General features: G+C 40.5%; 1 protein-coding gene across 1 annotated transcript in view; it reads right to left on the bottom strand.

The window, feature by feature from the left end:
- The window catches only part of ELAVL4 (ELAV like RNA binding protein 4), an 89,747-nt gene that overhangs the window by 42,244 nt on the left and 31,736 nt on the right, over window positions 1-15,767 (bottom strand). The window contains exon 2 of the mRNA XM_052637278.1: window positions 6,954-7,194. Within this exon, the coding sequence (XP_052493238.1) occupies window positions 6,954-7,194 (241 nt within the window). The remainder of the gene's footprint in view (window positions 1-6,953; window positions 7,195-15,767) is intronic.

Consider the following 15,767-nt stretch of genomic DNA (forward strand, 5'->3'; position numbering starts at 1 on the left):
TCCCATTAACACATTTCAGAAAGCACTTTCCTTCTACCCTGAAGCTGATGAATTACATTTTTAGATAATGTATGGAAATTTCAGTTTGACATTACCTTCCTGCTTAGTTCCTAGTCTCAATCAATCAGGTCACCCTATAGAGAAGGGGGGAAGAGAAGTGGAGAGTGAATGTGTGTGTGTGTGTGTGTGGTGTGTATGTGTTGGAGGAAGGAGGGGTGGCTGAGTGAACAGGGAATTGGTCTTAGGAACCAAACAGCCAGCTAAAGTACAGAAATAGAAAATCCTTAAAATACTCAGTCCTGATTCACATCCCAGGTAAAAATCCTTTGAGACACCTCTCTTGGGATGTGAGAATACTTTCCTACAGTTATCTGAGTTCGGAAGCAGGACAGAACCATTTGATTTGGAAGGGAAGATGAAGGGAAAGATAGCCAGGGGGCAAAAGGAAACCATACCTGGTCTATAATCCTGCCTATTGCCATCCTGGGAAAAAAATGTGTTGAAAGAAACAGAACGTACCTGCACAAGCTCTAAGCCTCACAGCTCCACTCAATTGCCAACCTGTCCTAATTAGAAAGGATGGGAGGTCCCTGATTGCCCTTGATGGGTGTGTAAGAGGCACAATGATTATATGGTTCACGGTTTGCACTTAATGTTTTGGAGTTCTTTAAGTTCCCCTTAATAAAGCAGACCCCTATTCTCCTGTTTTGTAACCCCATTAGTCTGTCAAATCTTCTCCTTAACTAAAAATTTTGCATTCAACCCCCAACAATAATCAATCCTCTCCCCAAGTCAACAACTCAAATTTCTTTTACTCTTCTTTGTGGAATGTGTATAAAATGACTGCAGGGAGGTGATAAATAAAATAATAAATGCAAATCTGCCTGATTTTCCTCTGAATTCAGGAGGCACATTGCACTGTATCAAGTACATTTGCAAAATCAGCAGCAAAATATGCTGATAAATGCTACTATTTCCTCTACCCTTCCCATTGCTAACACATATCCCTCTGATGTGCGTATAGCGAAGTTCATTTAGCTAATCAATATCTTGGGATTTTCTTGGATCTGCATAATTGAGGCTGGGTTTTAAGTATGCTTAAACTTAAGGCGGCATCCATTTCAACACAGTGCTTGCAAGATAAAGAAGAGGAGAGCACAGTGAAGGGTATCTTGTGAAGAGAGAAATTGAAGGTAGGAACCACTCGAAATCTATTCTTTCTTGTTCAGGTAAGCAGTGACCTTACTGGTCACTGGTATTTTTTTTTAATGCATACCCTGCTATTTTCCAAGACAAAAGATTTTGAACTCTAATTATATTTTCCTGTACTAAAAGTTTTCATTCCCTAGGTAATATAAGTTGCATTGGTTTGTAAGGGGGAGATGTCAGTTTAGTATTTTTAGGGAAACTGCCAGAGATAAACTATAATGGGACAACTCACAATTAGTCAGGGAGCCAAGAGTTCAAGTCCCAGCTCCCCTACTTGGAAGCTAAGTCATCTTGGCAGGTAAATGACTCAATTGCTCCTGAGTCCAAGTTTTTTGGACTGTCAAATGACTGTCTTAGGGATTACATGAAACTTCATTTATTGATCTCAGCCCAATGATCAGCACTCATAGTAAGCACTCAATAAACACTGGCTATGATTATGAATCTCCAAGAAGTCCCAGTTTACTATTTAAATGAGCGACTACATTTAAAGCTTGTAATATAGTATCCAGAATACGCAGAAGGCACACAAAACACAAATAGCAGCACACAAAAGCTGCTGCTATTATTTTTATTTGTCTTTGCTGGATGCTGTCAGAAATTATACCAATAAACTTACCCCAGGGCTGAACTGACATTTCAGGAGTAAATTCAAAGCATTTTTGTACTTTAGGATATTTTTTTCCAGAGCCTTTTTATTGTTTATAATGTTATCTTAGAGGCAAAACAATTAAATTCCCATGGTGTCCCTATTAGTCCAGTTCCTTGTAAGTATATGAGGTAACATAAGGTAACCCACAATCCTCACTCACCTCTCCCTCTTGAACCCAAGAGACTGTATCCTGTGTAATACATCTTGGCCTTGATGCTCTAACAGATACAGCTTCCTCCCAACCCCTAACCCCCTACCCTCCACTGCTGTAGTCCAATCCTACCTCCTGAGAGGGAATTATTAGCACTTTCACAAATCCAAGAAAGAACAGAAGCTACCCAATGTCACTGAATCAACACTGAGTTGGTTCCTTTAATTAGAGCTGTGATTCTACACACAAAGGCTGTGGCAAAGAATTCACCCTGATGCCTCCAGTAGTGAAGCATCTTTTTTGCTCTTTCCACTAGATGATAATATTAATGAAGCCAAAGTCATCTATTATAAAGGAAGAATGAAAAGATGGATTAGTGGTAGGGTTTAGGAAATGCTGTCTTTGTCCATCAGGCACTACTCTAACTGATAACGCTCTGTGTTTTGGTCCCGGTGCACAGCACGTGGGATCTTAGTTTCCTGGCCAGGAATTGAATTGCCACCCCTTGCATTGGAAGCTCTGAATCTTAACCACTGGACAGTGAGGGAAGTCCCTGACTTAATGTTTTCATATGCTTAACTTCGCTTGGCAGCACTGCTTCAATATGAGAGGACTGCTTCTGAGAGGCATGACCTGGCTTTACTTCCTTTGTTCAAAGCACAGAAGAATAAGAAAAAGACTTTTGTTCTTAGACTGGAATTTTTGCTCCATTCCTTTTGCTTTTCTTCTGTCTACCTAAATCCTAACCCCATTCTTCAAATGCCACCTCAATAGCTCTAGCTAATGGAGACTTCACCTTTTCTCAACCACCTACAGCTCATATAATCTATTTCATATACTGGTCACTCCATATATTCAGTTTTATAACAGATAATGTTCATTTTGGACCACCCCATCCTCAAAACCCCCACTTCAGAGTTCTCGTTGGCCTGAAATGGATAGAAAACTACGCTTAAAAACTATGCTGCATGGGTACATGAAGAGTGATATCAAGTAAAAATATAACTCTTTTTTTATCACCATGATGCAAATAATCACACAGTCTAGATAGGCAGATCAAAACTTCTTGCTGTCGTACACTGATTTATTTCTGGGGAATTTTCTTTGTTACTTTCCTCCCTCCTTTCTCTGTTCCTTTTCGAGAGGGGTGATAACAAGAGAGACAATTATAAAGACGCAATTTAGCATTCCAGCTGTGCTGGCTTTAAGACATACCATGAGCCACCTAACTATCCTGGTTCAGCCATATGTTTCCTCCCCTAAAATACTAATCATCTAGGAACCTGGATTCAGAAATGCAATCTCAAAGCCTGAAAAACCAAAAGGCAACAACAACAAAAAAGAACTTCATTCAATTATCCGCAGTCCAGAGGAATAACAGAATTTCTACCAGGGGTTTGGTGTTCTTTGCCTGAGTTCCTCGGTGGCACGAATCCTTGCAGGATACATGCCATCTTCCTTTCTCTCCAGGAGCAGAGGTGCAGGTAGATGGAGAAGAATAAAGAACATAGCTTCCAAAGCCTTCTTGTGTTCACAGATGCACACAAAAGCAACTTGCAACACACATTTTCTCTCCCCGGTACCTAGATTATCCTGATAAGTGTCCTTTCCCAGTTGGAAAAAAGAAAATCTAATATCTCTGAGAAGATAAGTAACAGAGATGTCCAAAAGCACTGTAAGGGAATCTTAAACCTGGCATTTTCAGTAAATTTGACTCTCCACTGAAGGCTGAGTTATATCCCCAGAGGATAATAAATATTGTTATCTTTGCCTCTGGTTATACACAGGGGTCTAGTTTTAAGCCATGGTGCATTAGGTAGACTTTGCAGAGTGGAGCAACCGCTGCTCAGAGGAACGTGATGTTTCACTGGGTTATGGGGGAGGCTTAGCAGGTATCTGCAGGTAACACAGGCAGGGGTGTCCTCACATGCTTCCATGTAAGATCACGCTTTTGGAAACGGGGGGTGAAGCCCAGCTCCACCACCTGCTAATAAACGGTGCTGCCTCGGTAAGTTACTTAACCTCACTAAGCTTCTGCATCTTCATCTAAGGAAATGGAGGTTGTTCTCAATGTTAAATAAAATAAGGTATGTTCAGTGTCCAGTAAGTACCTGGCCTAGAAGTACTTGATACATAATAGCAACTTAAGTCCATGCCCAAATTTGATGGAGAACTCATTGACAACCCACAGCAAGGAGCAAAGCCCAGCCTACTGGCAACACCATTAACAGTTTCTCTTTCCCTCTTCTCTCCTTCTTTCCTCCCTCCCTCCCCACCCTCCTGCACTTTCAGAAGCCAGAACCTTCTAAGGAGATCGATTACATTCTCTTAGGGAGTGGTTAGGCTGGAAAATCTTAATCTTGAATTCTTATCTTTTTGCCACTTCCCACCCCCTAATCCTCCCACTGGGTATTTAGAACTCCCTGTAAACTTCACAGGATTGAGATGCACTGAGATCTGTAGGAGGTGTTGGAGGAAAAGGGGGGACTGGGATGTTAAAAATCAGGGCAACAAAAATACCTATGATGTCATTTACCCTGACTTCTGAACCACCACCAGCAGCCTTTTAACTTGGCAGGTGTGAAACCTCAGCCTCCCAGCCTGTGTTATCACTTAACCCCAAACGCAGGCCTCAGAGGGTCTTCCATTAGAGAGACCCCCACTCCTTCCCCACCTCCCCACAGTCTAGCTCTCTCTCCTTCTCTGACTTTTAGCGTAGCCAATTAAACCTGAACAACGGGTGGATGGAGGAAATACGCTGCATCTATGGAATGGTACAGCAGGGACCAGTTTCACTGTTAATTTAAAATGCTAGAATTAATTAGGTAGTGTAAATGAAGAATTTAATAAGCACTCTTTACAACCACAAGTTCTACTTTTATTAAACACTGCTACCAAATGAGGGCAAATATCTCTGGTCTCTCTATATTTCCCTGCCTCGTTCCCATAAGTTCTCTGCAAATAAAATTCTTTTTCCCCCTGAATTAAAAAAATGCATAATTATAAATCTCTGCCTGAATTGTATTTTTGCCTTCAACCCATAAGCTTCTTCTTTAAGCTCAGATGCTACTGTATGTCTCTGCTTGTGCTGGAGAGGGTGCTAAACAAACCAAAGTTGACAACTTTGGTTTTTATACCAAATTAAAGGCTGTCTTCGAAGCTGTCACTCCTATTCAAATCCACTCAGTGAACTACCAAATTAGCATTCTTTCAGTAAAGGAATCTGCTTGTTTAAACATGTGTCTTTAGAAAACAAAGAACAACACCATGAATCAGTACTTCTGAAAAATCTCACTACACTTCTAAAGGAACTGTTTTGAAAAGGTGCTTAATAATATTCACTAAGATAGCTGGCAGAGTCCCTATTTAGAAGGTAAGGCTATACCAAAAATACATTTTCCATACAGGAGTAGGAGGAAGAATCATATGGTTAACTGGTTTTAATTTGGTTTGAATTATCATCCTATTATATAAAGATTATTCAGGAATCTAAACATTGGCTTTCTGACAGCATAGGCAGTTCTGTCAAAGGATGGATGATCCAGGGCTCTGGGATAAGAACACCAAAGCCGTGGCCCTATTTGGAGACCCTGATAAAATTTCTCTGTTCTAGTCACTCTTCTTGAAACACACTAACTGTACTTATAATAATAACACCCTCCCCCATTACTGAGAAACTACTATGCAAGAGGCATTGTGCTAGGCAGTATATATCCAGTCTCCCATTTAATTCTCACAAAAAGTCCTTTGAGATAAATACTATTTTCCAACTTTACAGAAGAGGAAATTATGTTTGGTGAGTTATGTGATTTCTATATGTTGAGAATTATTTGAGTTTTATGATTTTTCAAAATAATATATATAGGGGACAAATTGACAAGCGAATCAGAAGAATTGGAGAATATAGCTACATGCACACAAATACACTGTATTCTCTGATTTAAAAATCAAGATAACGTATTTCTGTATTTTAAAGTTTCCTTTTTCCTATATAGGCCAGCTGCTCTTCAGTTAAACTGTCCAGAGAGAGGGAAATAAAAGTCAACATTCAAAAATGATAAATACTCAAAGCTGAGTGTGAATGATTTTAGGAGGGGAGCATCAAAGCACAGCAGCTTCACTGCCATCGCGATGTAGTCCAATATTTTTCTAAGAAAACATTCTCACTTCCAGAAAGATTACAGGGAAACGACCCCCAGCCCCAGCCCCAAAGGATTATAGTGTCAGTATCTGGCAGACACTAGGTCCTCAATGAATAACTGTCAATTAGAAAAAAATCACAACCTAAAGTTTTCAACTATTGAAGGACAGGGTATTGTTTCACTTTCCAGTAAAAAGTCTCTGAATTCTCAAAGAGTATCTTTACAACAAACAAGTGAAATAAAATTCCTTCATGTAGCATCCCCCTCCCATGACAGAGTAGATTTATTCCAGAATAATCTGCTCTCCTTAAGGCCTATTACTCCCAGGGACAATGGGCAGTTGTGATGACAATAGCCCCCTCTAAAACACTGTCTCAGATACATGGAAGAGCACTGGACACACACGAACCAAATGTTTGAGAGGAAAGGAATAAATAGACAAAAACGAGAACGGGGTTTGGGGGCAGAGGGCAGAACTGAGAACTAAAGAACAAAGTGTCGGGGTGGCTGATTAAGAATAAAAGAGGATACAATCAAAGGATTATTTCACATGAAGTAAAGCTGAGGAAGCTCCAAAATCTTTATCTGCTTCCTGGTCCTACCAATCTGCAATGCAGTTTCATGTAGTGTTCACACACATATGCATTTGTGACTGTACCCGTGCTATCCTTGAATGCAGGGCACAAGCTGCAAACACTCAAAGCCAGCACCACACACACGCACTCCTGCCAGGGTCTGCATGTCCAAAGGAACAAGGTAGCTGTGAATCCCAAGCCTAGAATAGTGAAGAAGAGCGTACCTGTAATTTTGTCTCTCACGAGTTTGCAGGATTCTATTTCACCAATGCTCCCAAAGAGACTCCTGAATTCCTCCTGGGTCATATTCTGGGGTAAATAGTTGACTATGAGGTTGGTTTTGCTGTCATCTGTGGCTGCCCCTGTCTGCATGGGAGAAGGACAGTTTCTATTGTTGCTGGAGGGTCCATTGCTTGTATTGGATGTCGGGCCATTTGACACCTGAGGCTCCATGGTGCTAATTATCTAAATAAAAATAAAAATATTAAGCCTTTTGATATCTCAAAGATACAAAGTCTCTTTCAAGATTTGATTTTATTTTTTGTAAAGAAAGGGAACAAGATAAAGCAGGATGGAGCAAAAGAGATGGGGTTGTGAACACAGCCAATTTAGAAACATGTTTTTAACCAAAATGTTAAACTCCCCTTGCTATTTTTAGGCCAGCCCATAGATTTTGAACACAGACTAGAATGCAGTGGGAACTCTCCCATTATTTTGTTAATGAAAAGCTAATTCCTGTTTTCATTACACAATCACTCTCAGAAATGTATACTTAAGCCACACCAAATTATAATTAAAATGTAAAGTAATAATCATGATTAAAATTATAGTTCCATTAAAGCTGAAAAAGCTAAACATAGAGGGCTACGCTCACAAGATCAAATACAGTACCTGTTTATTAACTATCTCATAAAGTAAAATGACATTAAATTAAGTGGGGCTGTTCCATATGGGAAGGGTTTAGATTTTCACTGATGCTTAATAATGATCAAACTTTAGATTTCATAAAAGCACGCTGGAGAGCTACAAAGTTATCTAATGATGTTTCTCCCCAGCTACTCTGTTATTGTTTCTCCTGGACTTCAAATAAAATTAAAAAAACATGAAGGAAAGTTCTCTCTAGGTCTCTACTTCAAGTCTAGTACAGCCCCAGATGGTCCTCTCACACATTACTCAAAAAAAGACTCCTATGTATTTAAATAGTTACTTAAAGGAATATTTCCACGAATGTGTTAACTGTTTGAGGCAGTATGCATGGGAATAAAGAGACAAGCCTCAGTCTCTATCCACAAGGAGCTTACAGTCCACAGAGGACATAGAAGGCAAAGGGCTGCAATAGGACAGTGGCCATGTAATGGAGGAGCAATCAAACCTGCTTAAAGGATAGGGGTACTCGGGGAAAGTCCCAAGAAGATGTTGTTAGAATTAGGTTTTACATGAAAAGTGGGTTTAAGCTCATGGAGCTGGTTCATGAAGATGCCTTGTATGGTATGACAAGCACTGAGAATCAGAAAACTGCACAGCCAGAAAGAAGGCACTTCAGGCAATACAATTCAGTTCAAAACTCTCCTGTTGGAGATGAATTCCAGAGACATCCAGAAATTTCTTTGTCATCACAGGAAAGTGGGGCAGAGTCTAGGCCTGTACCCAGTTTTGCTGGCCCAAATGCAGTCCATCAGTCCCACTTTTCCATTCCGTCTGAGCTCCACCCCTTACTCATCCTTTATGGGATTCTTTCTATCTTCTGTGAAATTGAACATCAGCTCCTTGGAAATGGGATCATGCTCTGTCATTCCCTAGTTGTGCAACTTTGGGTTAGGGACTTGAACTCTGAGAACCTTAGTGTTTCTCATTTGAAAGAGGAGAAGAACAATGCTGCCTGCCTTGCAAGGTGTTAAAAGGATCTGGTGACAGAATATATGTAAAGTGCCTGAACAGTGGTGGGAACATAACCACAATCACTGATATCCATTAAAGTTATTCTAGGGCTTCCCCTGGTAGCTCAGCTGGTAAGGAATCCACCTGCAATGCAGGAGACCCTGGTTTGATTCCTGGGTTGGGAAGATGCCCTGGAGAAGGGATAGGCTACCCACTCCAGTATTCTTGGTGGCTCTGCAAGTTAACTGATGTGACTTCTCTCACTGACTCCCCACAAGAAAGGAGTGAGGCATATTCTAACATCCTCTGTGTATTATAGACAAGGAAACCCAAGCTTAGCGGATATCTGATTACTAGTAGCTTCCATTATTATTACTATTATTTGGCTGCTCTGAGAAATTTGGGGAGATAAGCCTGTTTATGTAATAAACATGTAGTAAAGTGTACAAGTCTCAAGGGTACAACTCAAGGAATGTTTACAAAATGAACACAACTCACACTCAAGTAACCACCTTTCAGATCATGATATAGAAAATGACCAGCATTCCCGAAGACTTTCTTGTGTCCCCATTCTCATCATTCATACCACCCACCAAGGTAACTACTACTCTGATTTCTAATTCACAGACTTATCTTTTTTTGAATTTTATATACATGGAATCACACAAAATGTACTCTTTATGTCTTTTCGCACTTTATATCTGACTATCTTTCATGTCTTGAAATGTAGAGGTAGGCTGTTCTTTTCCACTATTGGAGAAAATTGCATTGTATTAAGATATTATATTTTATGTATCTCTTTTACTTTGAAGAACACTGGGTTATTTTTAGTTTTTTTTTTAACTATTATAGATAATGCTGCTATGATCATTACATAAACATCCTATGGTGTATATACACATTTCTGTTGGGAATATTCTATGGAGTCTATTTTGGGGTTCAGAGGTATTTCTGCTTTAGTAGGTACTGTCTATAGTTTTTCTAAATAGATGTACCAACTGACTCTCCCACTAGCAGAATATGAAAGTTCTAGTTGCTGTTCATTCTCATCAATGTTCAGAGGCTGTTTTTTTTGTTGTTGTTGTTGCTCTTTTTGTTTTGCTTTGCTTTTTGCTTATTTGCTCATCTGAAACATAGTGGTATAGTAAAAAGGGAATAAGTTTTAGAGTTTTAGCTGACTTAAAACTCTAGTTCTACTACTTATTAGCTCCGTGATCTCAGGCAGTTGGGCTCTTGGGCCTGTTTTCTCTTTATAAACCAGAATAACACCACCATGCAGGGTTATTTATATATGTAAGATGCCTAGAACATAAAGTGGCTAGAAGCATCATAACTATTACTCCTCATTATGTCCTACATGGATAAGCTTTGCTCTAATTGCTTCTCCTTCTGATAGTCACAACTGGGAACTGAAACCAAAAGAAAGAAAAGAAGTCTCAAGAGGAATCAGGGAAACAAGGCAGATGGAGGAAGGTGGGAAGCGTCTAAGATTCTTTGCCATCACGTAGGTAACTAAGTGGCTTCACTTATCACATCAAAACTTTCAGGACTACTGTAGGATTGCGTTAGGCTGGTCCAGAGAACAAGGAGAAAGTGAAGGGCTCTGTAGAAGAATCTTAAATCAAGCTCTCCTCAGCACTGATTAAAAAAAAAAAAATGCACCCAGTAACTCCTATGCAGATGCTCTGCCCTTGAGGCAAGGGTCCAGGAAAGAATCAGGGCGTTGTGCCCAGGGGAGGGATCATGCTAATGGGGATAATGTTTTAGAACATCATCACAGCTCCTGGCTGGGAGGTAGGTTTCTGCTTTGCCAAGCCATCGGCCTCCTGGGTCTGTGCAGTGCCTCCCTTTGGTGTGTCGTCTCACTGCTTCACTGAGTCAGGTGTCCAGGCAACAAACCTAAGGCGCACCACCAACTCAATAAGGACTTGAAAAACAGAATTTATCCAGCTCAGGAGGCTCGGCCGGCAGAACCACAGAGTTGCCCAACAGCTACATTTTGATTTAGTGGCAAAAAAATCAGTCCCACAATCTACAGAACGCCTTCCCTGCACCACTTTCTTAGGTTACCCTTCTTATGGTTCCTACACAAACACCTGAGAAATATCCTGCAGTGAGGCAGCATTTAGAGTATCAGTGATGGAGCAGGACAAATGTAAGTCATACCCAAGCATGTTGAGATGCTGTGGGACCAAGACTATAGAAGGTCACCTGAAAGCTGTGTTCATTTTTAATTCACTGGATGCTTGACTCACAGACACATGTGGTGAACGTCAGTACTTGTCCCTGTGAATATTTTACAGGTCTCCCTGCCCCAGAAAGGCCTAGGAAGTATCAAGTCTGCAAGCAAAGAAATTTCAGTTCCCCAATAAGCCTTCTGGATCTCCTTACATCTTGTGTGGATTTCCTAATTTATGTTGACTCCTGGAGCTGAGCCCCATCTGTGCATCAGACAATCCTACCCTAACTGGGGTCCAAACCTCTGAAAAGGAACCATGAAATACAAGGTTCAGTACCGAGCTCCTTTCATCGAACAAACCTATAAATCAGGTCAAGTCATTCCCGTCTCGTGGAGATGGAGCTCTCTCTACTCTGCACACACACTGCACAGTTATCCTTTTGTGGGCTCAGAAGGAACTGAGGGAAATGTACATATGCACACACACAGAGTTTTCTCAATAAAAGCGTACAGTTTTAAAGCTGAGAAACATTTGCAAATGTGTTAATATACATTGTGTAATAAGACCCCTTGCTGGTCTTAATGATGCATCCCAGGATGCAAGACAGGCTTAAAAAAAGAATCAGAAATGTAAAATGTCAGACTGAAATCTGACACACAAGAGAACCAAGAGCGTTACTTGGAAAATAAGAGAAGCTGCCAGGATGTAAATATATGGAGTATGAAACTACGGCATTTTAAGGTCACATGCTAGACCTTACAGAGAGGACACCTGCAATCTCAGCTTGGGAAAAAGACCAGAGGTAAACATGTGTGTTTGTGGGAAGTATCCTCCAATAAATTCAGAAGCTGGCTTGGTGAAATCAGAACGCTTGCTTCCCCAGGGTAACACCTTTGATATTCTAACAGCACAATTTTCACTGCAAGTAAATATATCAGTTACTTAAGTGTGCATATGTACTTTAATGAAGGATTCTGTGTGGGTCTCACAGCCAACTTCGTAGCTGACCAGGTTCCAACCCCCTGACTTGCCTTCCTTCTCTCTTCTGAAAGGCAATTAAGAACAGAATTACAGTCAGCATCCAGAAGAGAGCCTTGAGGAGGTTCAGTTGACTTCAAACTCTAATGGTTACACAAAGCACTGCATTAAATCTTTTATGTTCCCATGATGTATTTTAAGAAACATTATACAGGCAGAAAATTTCAGGGATAAACTATGAAAGCAGTGCACAATAACGCAGGCACTCAAATCCTGTCACTGTCAATGTCGATGGTTTGAATGACTAATTACTCACACTCAACGCATTAACCTCACCCCTCCCACCCTCTTTTTTTTTTTTTTTTTCCTGCAAAATATACAACAAAAGCAAGAGGGAAGGCCTCAGGCATGCAGCTGCAGGGTCGTTTATCTCTGAGGAGGCAGGAGGGAGAAGAAGCAGAGGTTGGGCCAGGCTTCTTTCTTTCTCAGGATGATACTGAGAAAAAAAAAAAAAAAAAGCCAATCCTCTCAGCCCTTTGTGGTATCTCTGTTGCCACAATCCAGGGTCCTTCCCAACTGTCCTAAGTAACCATTCAATAACATCTTTTGTTATTGTTCACCTAAAGTATATGTTAGACTGCTTTCTGGACAGGCCAGGTTATATTCATTAAGAAAGGGTTTATTTCCATGATAGCTAGATCTGGAAATGTTAGATGAACGAGGATGGAGCTCTGGAGTGCCAGGGACTTTGCAAGGTCCAGGGGATACACAAAGACTGGGAGCTGGCCCTCATTGAGCTCACAGGGTGGATGCATGTTAGAGAACATCAGGGGCCATTGAGCCCAACCCTGTAATCTTAACAAGGAATCTGAGGACGAGAAAGTGGAAGTGACTTGCACAAGGTCACAGTGCTAGTTAGAGGCAGAGATGGCACTTAAATCCAGGCCTATATCTCATTGCATATTCTTGTGACAATGCAGACATGGCCATTTGCATGAGAGCTTACTTCTACTTTATCTTTGGGGGGAGTGTGAAGATGGTTATATCACAGAAATGTGCCTGAATATAGGTGTGGAGATATGTCTATTTCCTGACTCTTTTGAGTAGAGTACTTCACAGTTCACAAAGAATGGCAACCTCAACTCCGAATTCCACAGTAGAGAGACCACATCTGTTTTACTTATAATAGTACCTCCTGCACGTAGGACAGGGCCTGAGAATGAGCAGGTTCTGCATTAAGAACGACTGAATGAATGAAAGTCCTCGCAAGTCCAATAGTTCCTAAATCCTTCTAACAACCCTGTGAAGTATAACCCAATAATTTTAGTAGTGTCATCTCCATCTTCTGTATAGCAAGAAGACAGAATAATTATTGAGTTCCTATCATATGCCAGACATACATTTAGATATTATTTTAAATGCAGATTTTAAGAGGCATTCATTCTGACAGGACTGCTAAAGCTTTGGTGGACATGGACCCTGTAGAGAACTTGCTGAATACCTTTGCCCTTTCTCCTCAGAAATTATATATATATATATATATATATATATATATATATATATATATATATATATATGTGCACATAACACTTTGGGTACACTAAAATCAATCCTTGGTCCCAGACTGAAATCTCCCAATCGACTCTGAGTGAGTGAGTGAAGTCGCTCAGTCGTGTCCGACTCTTTGCAACCCCATAGACTGTAGCCTACCAGGCTTCTCTGTCCATGGGATTTTCCAGGCAATAGTACTGGAGTGGATTGCCATTTCCTTCTCCAGGGGATCTTCCCAACCCAGGGCACAAACCCAGGTCTCCCGCATTGTAGACAGACACTTTACTGTCTGAGCCACAAGGGAAGTCCAGTCGTAATATAATTAAAGGGCAGAAACTTCCCTTCTTTCCCATATCACTCTTTTCATGTAATTTCTTGCCCTCAGAATTCATTCAATAAATAAACAAATATTTATTGCCAAAGGGTCCACATTTCAGAGGAGAGAATAAGCATGTCCTATGGCCAGAAAGTCCTTCAAGTTAATTAAGCAAGAGCCATTCTGAAATCCTAAAAAGGACTTAAAGCCTCCTTTAACGTTTCTTCCATCAGCTCATGAATCCCTTACAGCTCCGTCTATCCCCTACTCTTCACAAGGCTTTCCTGTACTCAAGCTCAGGGGTGGGGAAGTCAGGATAGAATTATAGGGCTGGTCTCTCACCTTACAACTTAGGACATCACTATTTCAGGCCCCAGAGAGGCAAATCAGGGGTCCCACCATAGCCCCCTCACCAGTTCTGTCAGCCACACCATGTCATAGCTTTGCTCCAGTATTTTCCATAGAAGTGGCAGTCTGACAATAAACTGTACGGTCTTGTATTTATGTATCTTAACCTAGTTTACACCATCAGTATTTACGTCATGAGGCAAAATAAAAGATTACAACTTTATATTACAGGAACCTGCGCCTGTAGAACTCACTGCTGACATTTATCATCCGAGAGCTCGGTGCAGGGCCCTTGTAACTATCACGTCACATTCAGCTATCCTCAACTTCTGATTTTCTAGGGGGAGGGGTGGCCTTGATACTCCAAAAGCAGGCAAAAGGATCAAGAGAAAAGAACCTAAGCAGGTCACAGATACATGTTTCTTTTTCAAATACTCTCCCTTCTACTCTCAGTGCCCTCAAAATGTCAGCATCCCCGGAAACTAGAAAGATACTAAAGGACTGTGCTGATTGAAAAGATGTCTCAGGTGTGTACATCTGCAATACACCTATGCATTTTATTAAATATTTTAATGAGTATTTAAGGTGTTTTCTTTTACCATGTTGGAAGGACTTTTGAAAATTTATGTATAAAAGCTAAGCCTTATGTAATAGAACAAGCACTCCCAAGAGCATGAAGAATAATGTTTACCAAGGGCAGTCACTGAATCAAGCCATTAAAGAAATAGATTTAAATTATTCATGAGAACAAAAATAAAAGTCCTAATTCTCTTTGTAGGCATTTCCCACTTAACCCTTATAAAATTCCAACATGCAGTATGTGAGACTCTGGTGGAGCAGCCCAGACTACTGCCTCTCACCCCCTTTTCAAAAGCCTGAAAAACAAATCCCCGAAGTTAGAAAATTACACAGCAGGCTCTGTGTTCCTGAAGACATATTATTTTTAGGAATAATTCTTCACTTTGCTTCTTGCTCCTTGAAAGATACTAAAAATGTCCTTACAACACCCCCCCTCCAATTTCATATTTCTTTAAAGTTTTGTCCATCAGCTCATAAACTCTATACTCTCTTCTCCTTTTCAAGAGGTTTTAATTTGCTCAGGTCCCTTCAGATTAACTTTTTTCTAAATGCAATGCTTTCCTGGTTATGATTCAACTGGGAAGGAGCCATAAGCTATTACTGGGGCCCAAGAGGAGGGGCTGAGATCTATGATCTGATCACTCTAGGAAAAGGGAACTTAGGACTATACCCCCACCACTAACGTAATGACTCACAAATTATAGGTGATGACTCACAGAGACTGCTAGGCAGGAGGATATGGCTGAAGACTGCCTGCATGTCCCCCCAGACCACTTGTACCAAGTTTTTGTAGATTCTGCTAGAAGGTAACTAGAAAACTCCAGAAAAAAAATTTAATTCCAACTGGGGAAAACATGCTGACAGTTTAATAATACCTTTGGGCAGATGCACAAATAACCTGAAAGACCTATTTACTCTAGGAAGTTATGTGGTGATAAATTCTCAGCATATCTTTAAAACAAGTGTATTCAATTGAAGACAAGTTTATTGAATGCTTTATAGACTAAGGTACCGTTCGAGGAATTGGGGAAACAAAAATAATTTGATCCCTGCTCTTACAGGGTTCAAGTTGAGAGAATGAGAAAGCAGGGGAGATAAACAAATAATTAAAATCAAGGTATATACCCCTTTCTTTCAGCAATTCCCTCCAGACTGTCTCTGATGACTCCCACCCCCACCCCCTCACCAAAATCACGTGAATGAAATTA

Source organism: Budorcas taxicolor, chromosome 3, assembly GCF_023091745.1.
Source record: "Budorcas taxicolor isolate Tak-1 chromosome 3, Takin1.1, whole genome shotgun sequence".
Taxonomy (NCBI): domain Eukaryota; kingdom Metazoa; phylum Chordata; class Mammalia; order Artiodactyla; family Bovidae; genus Budorcas; species Budorcas taxicolor.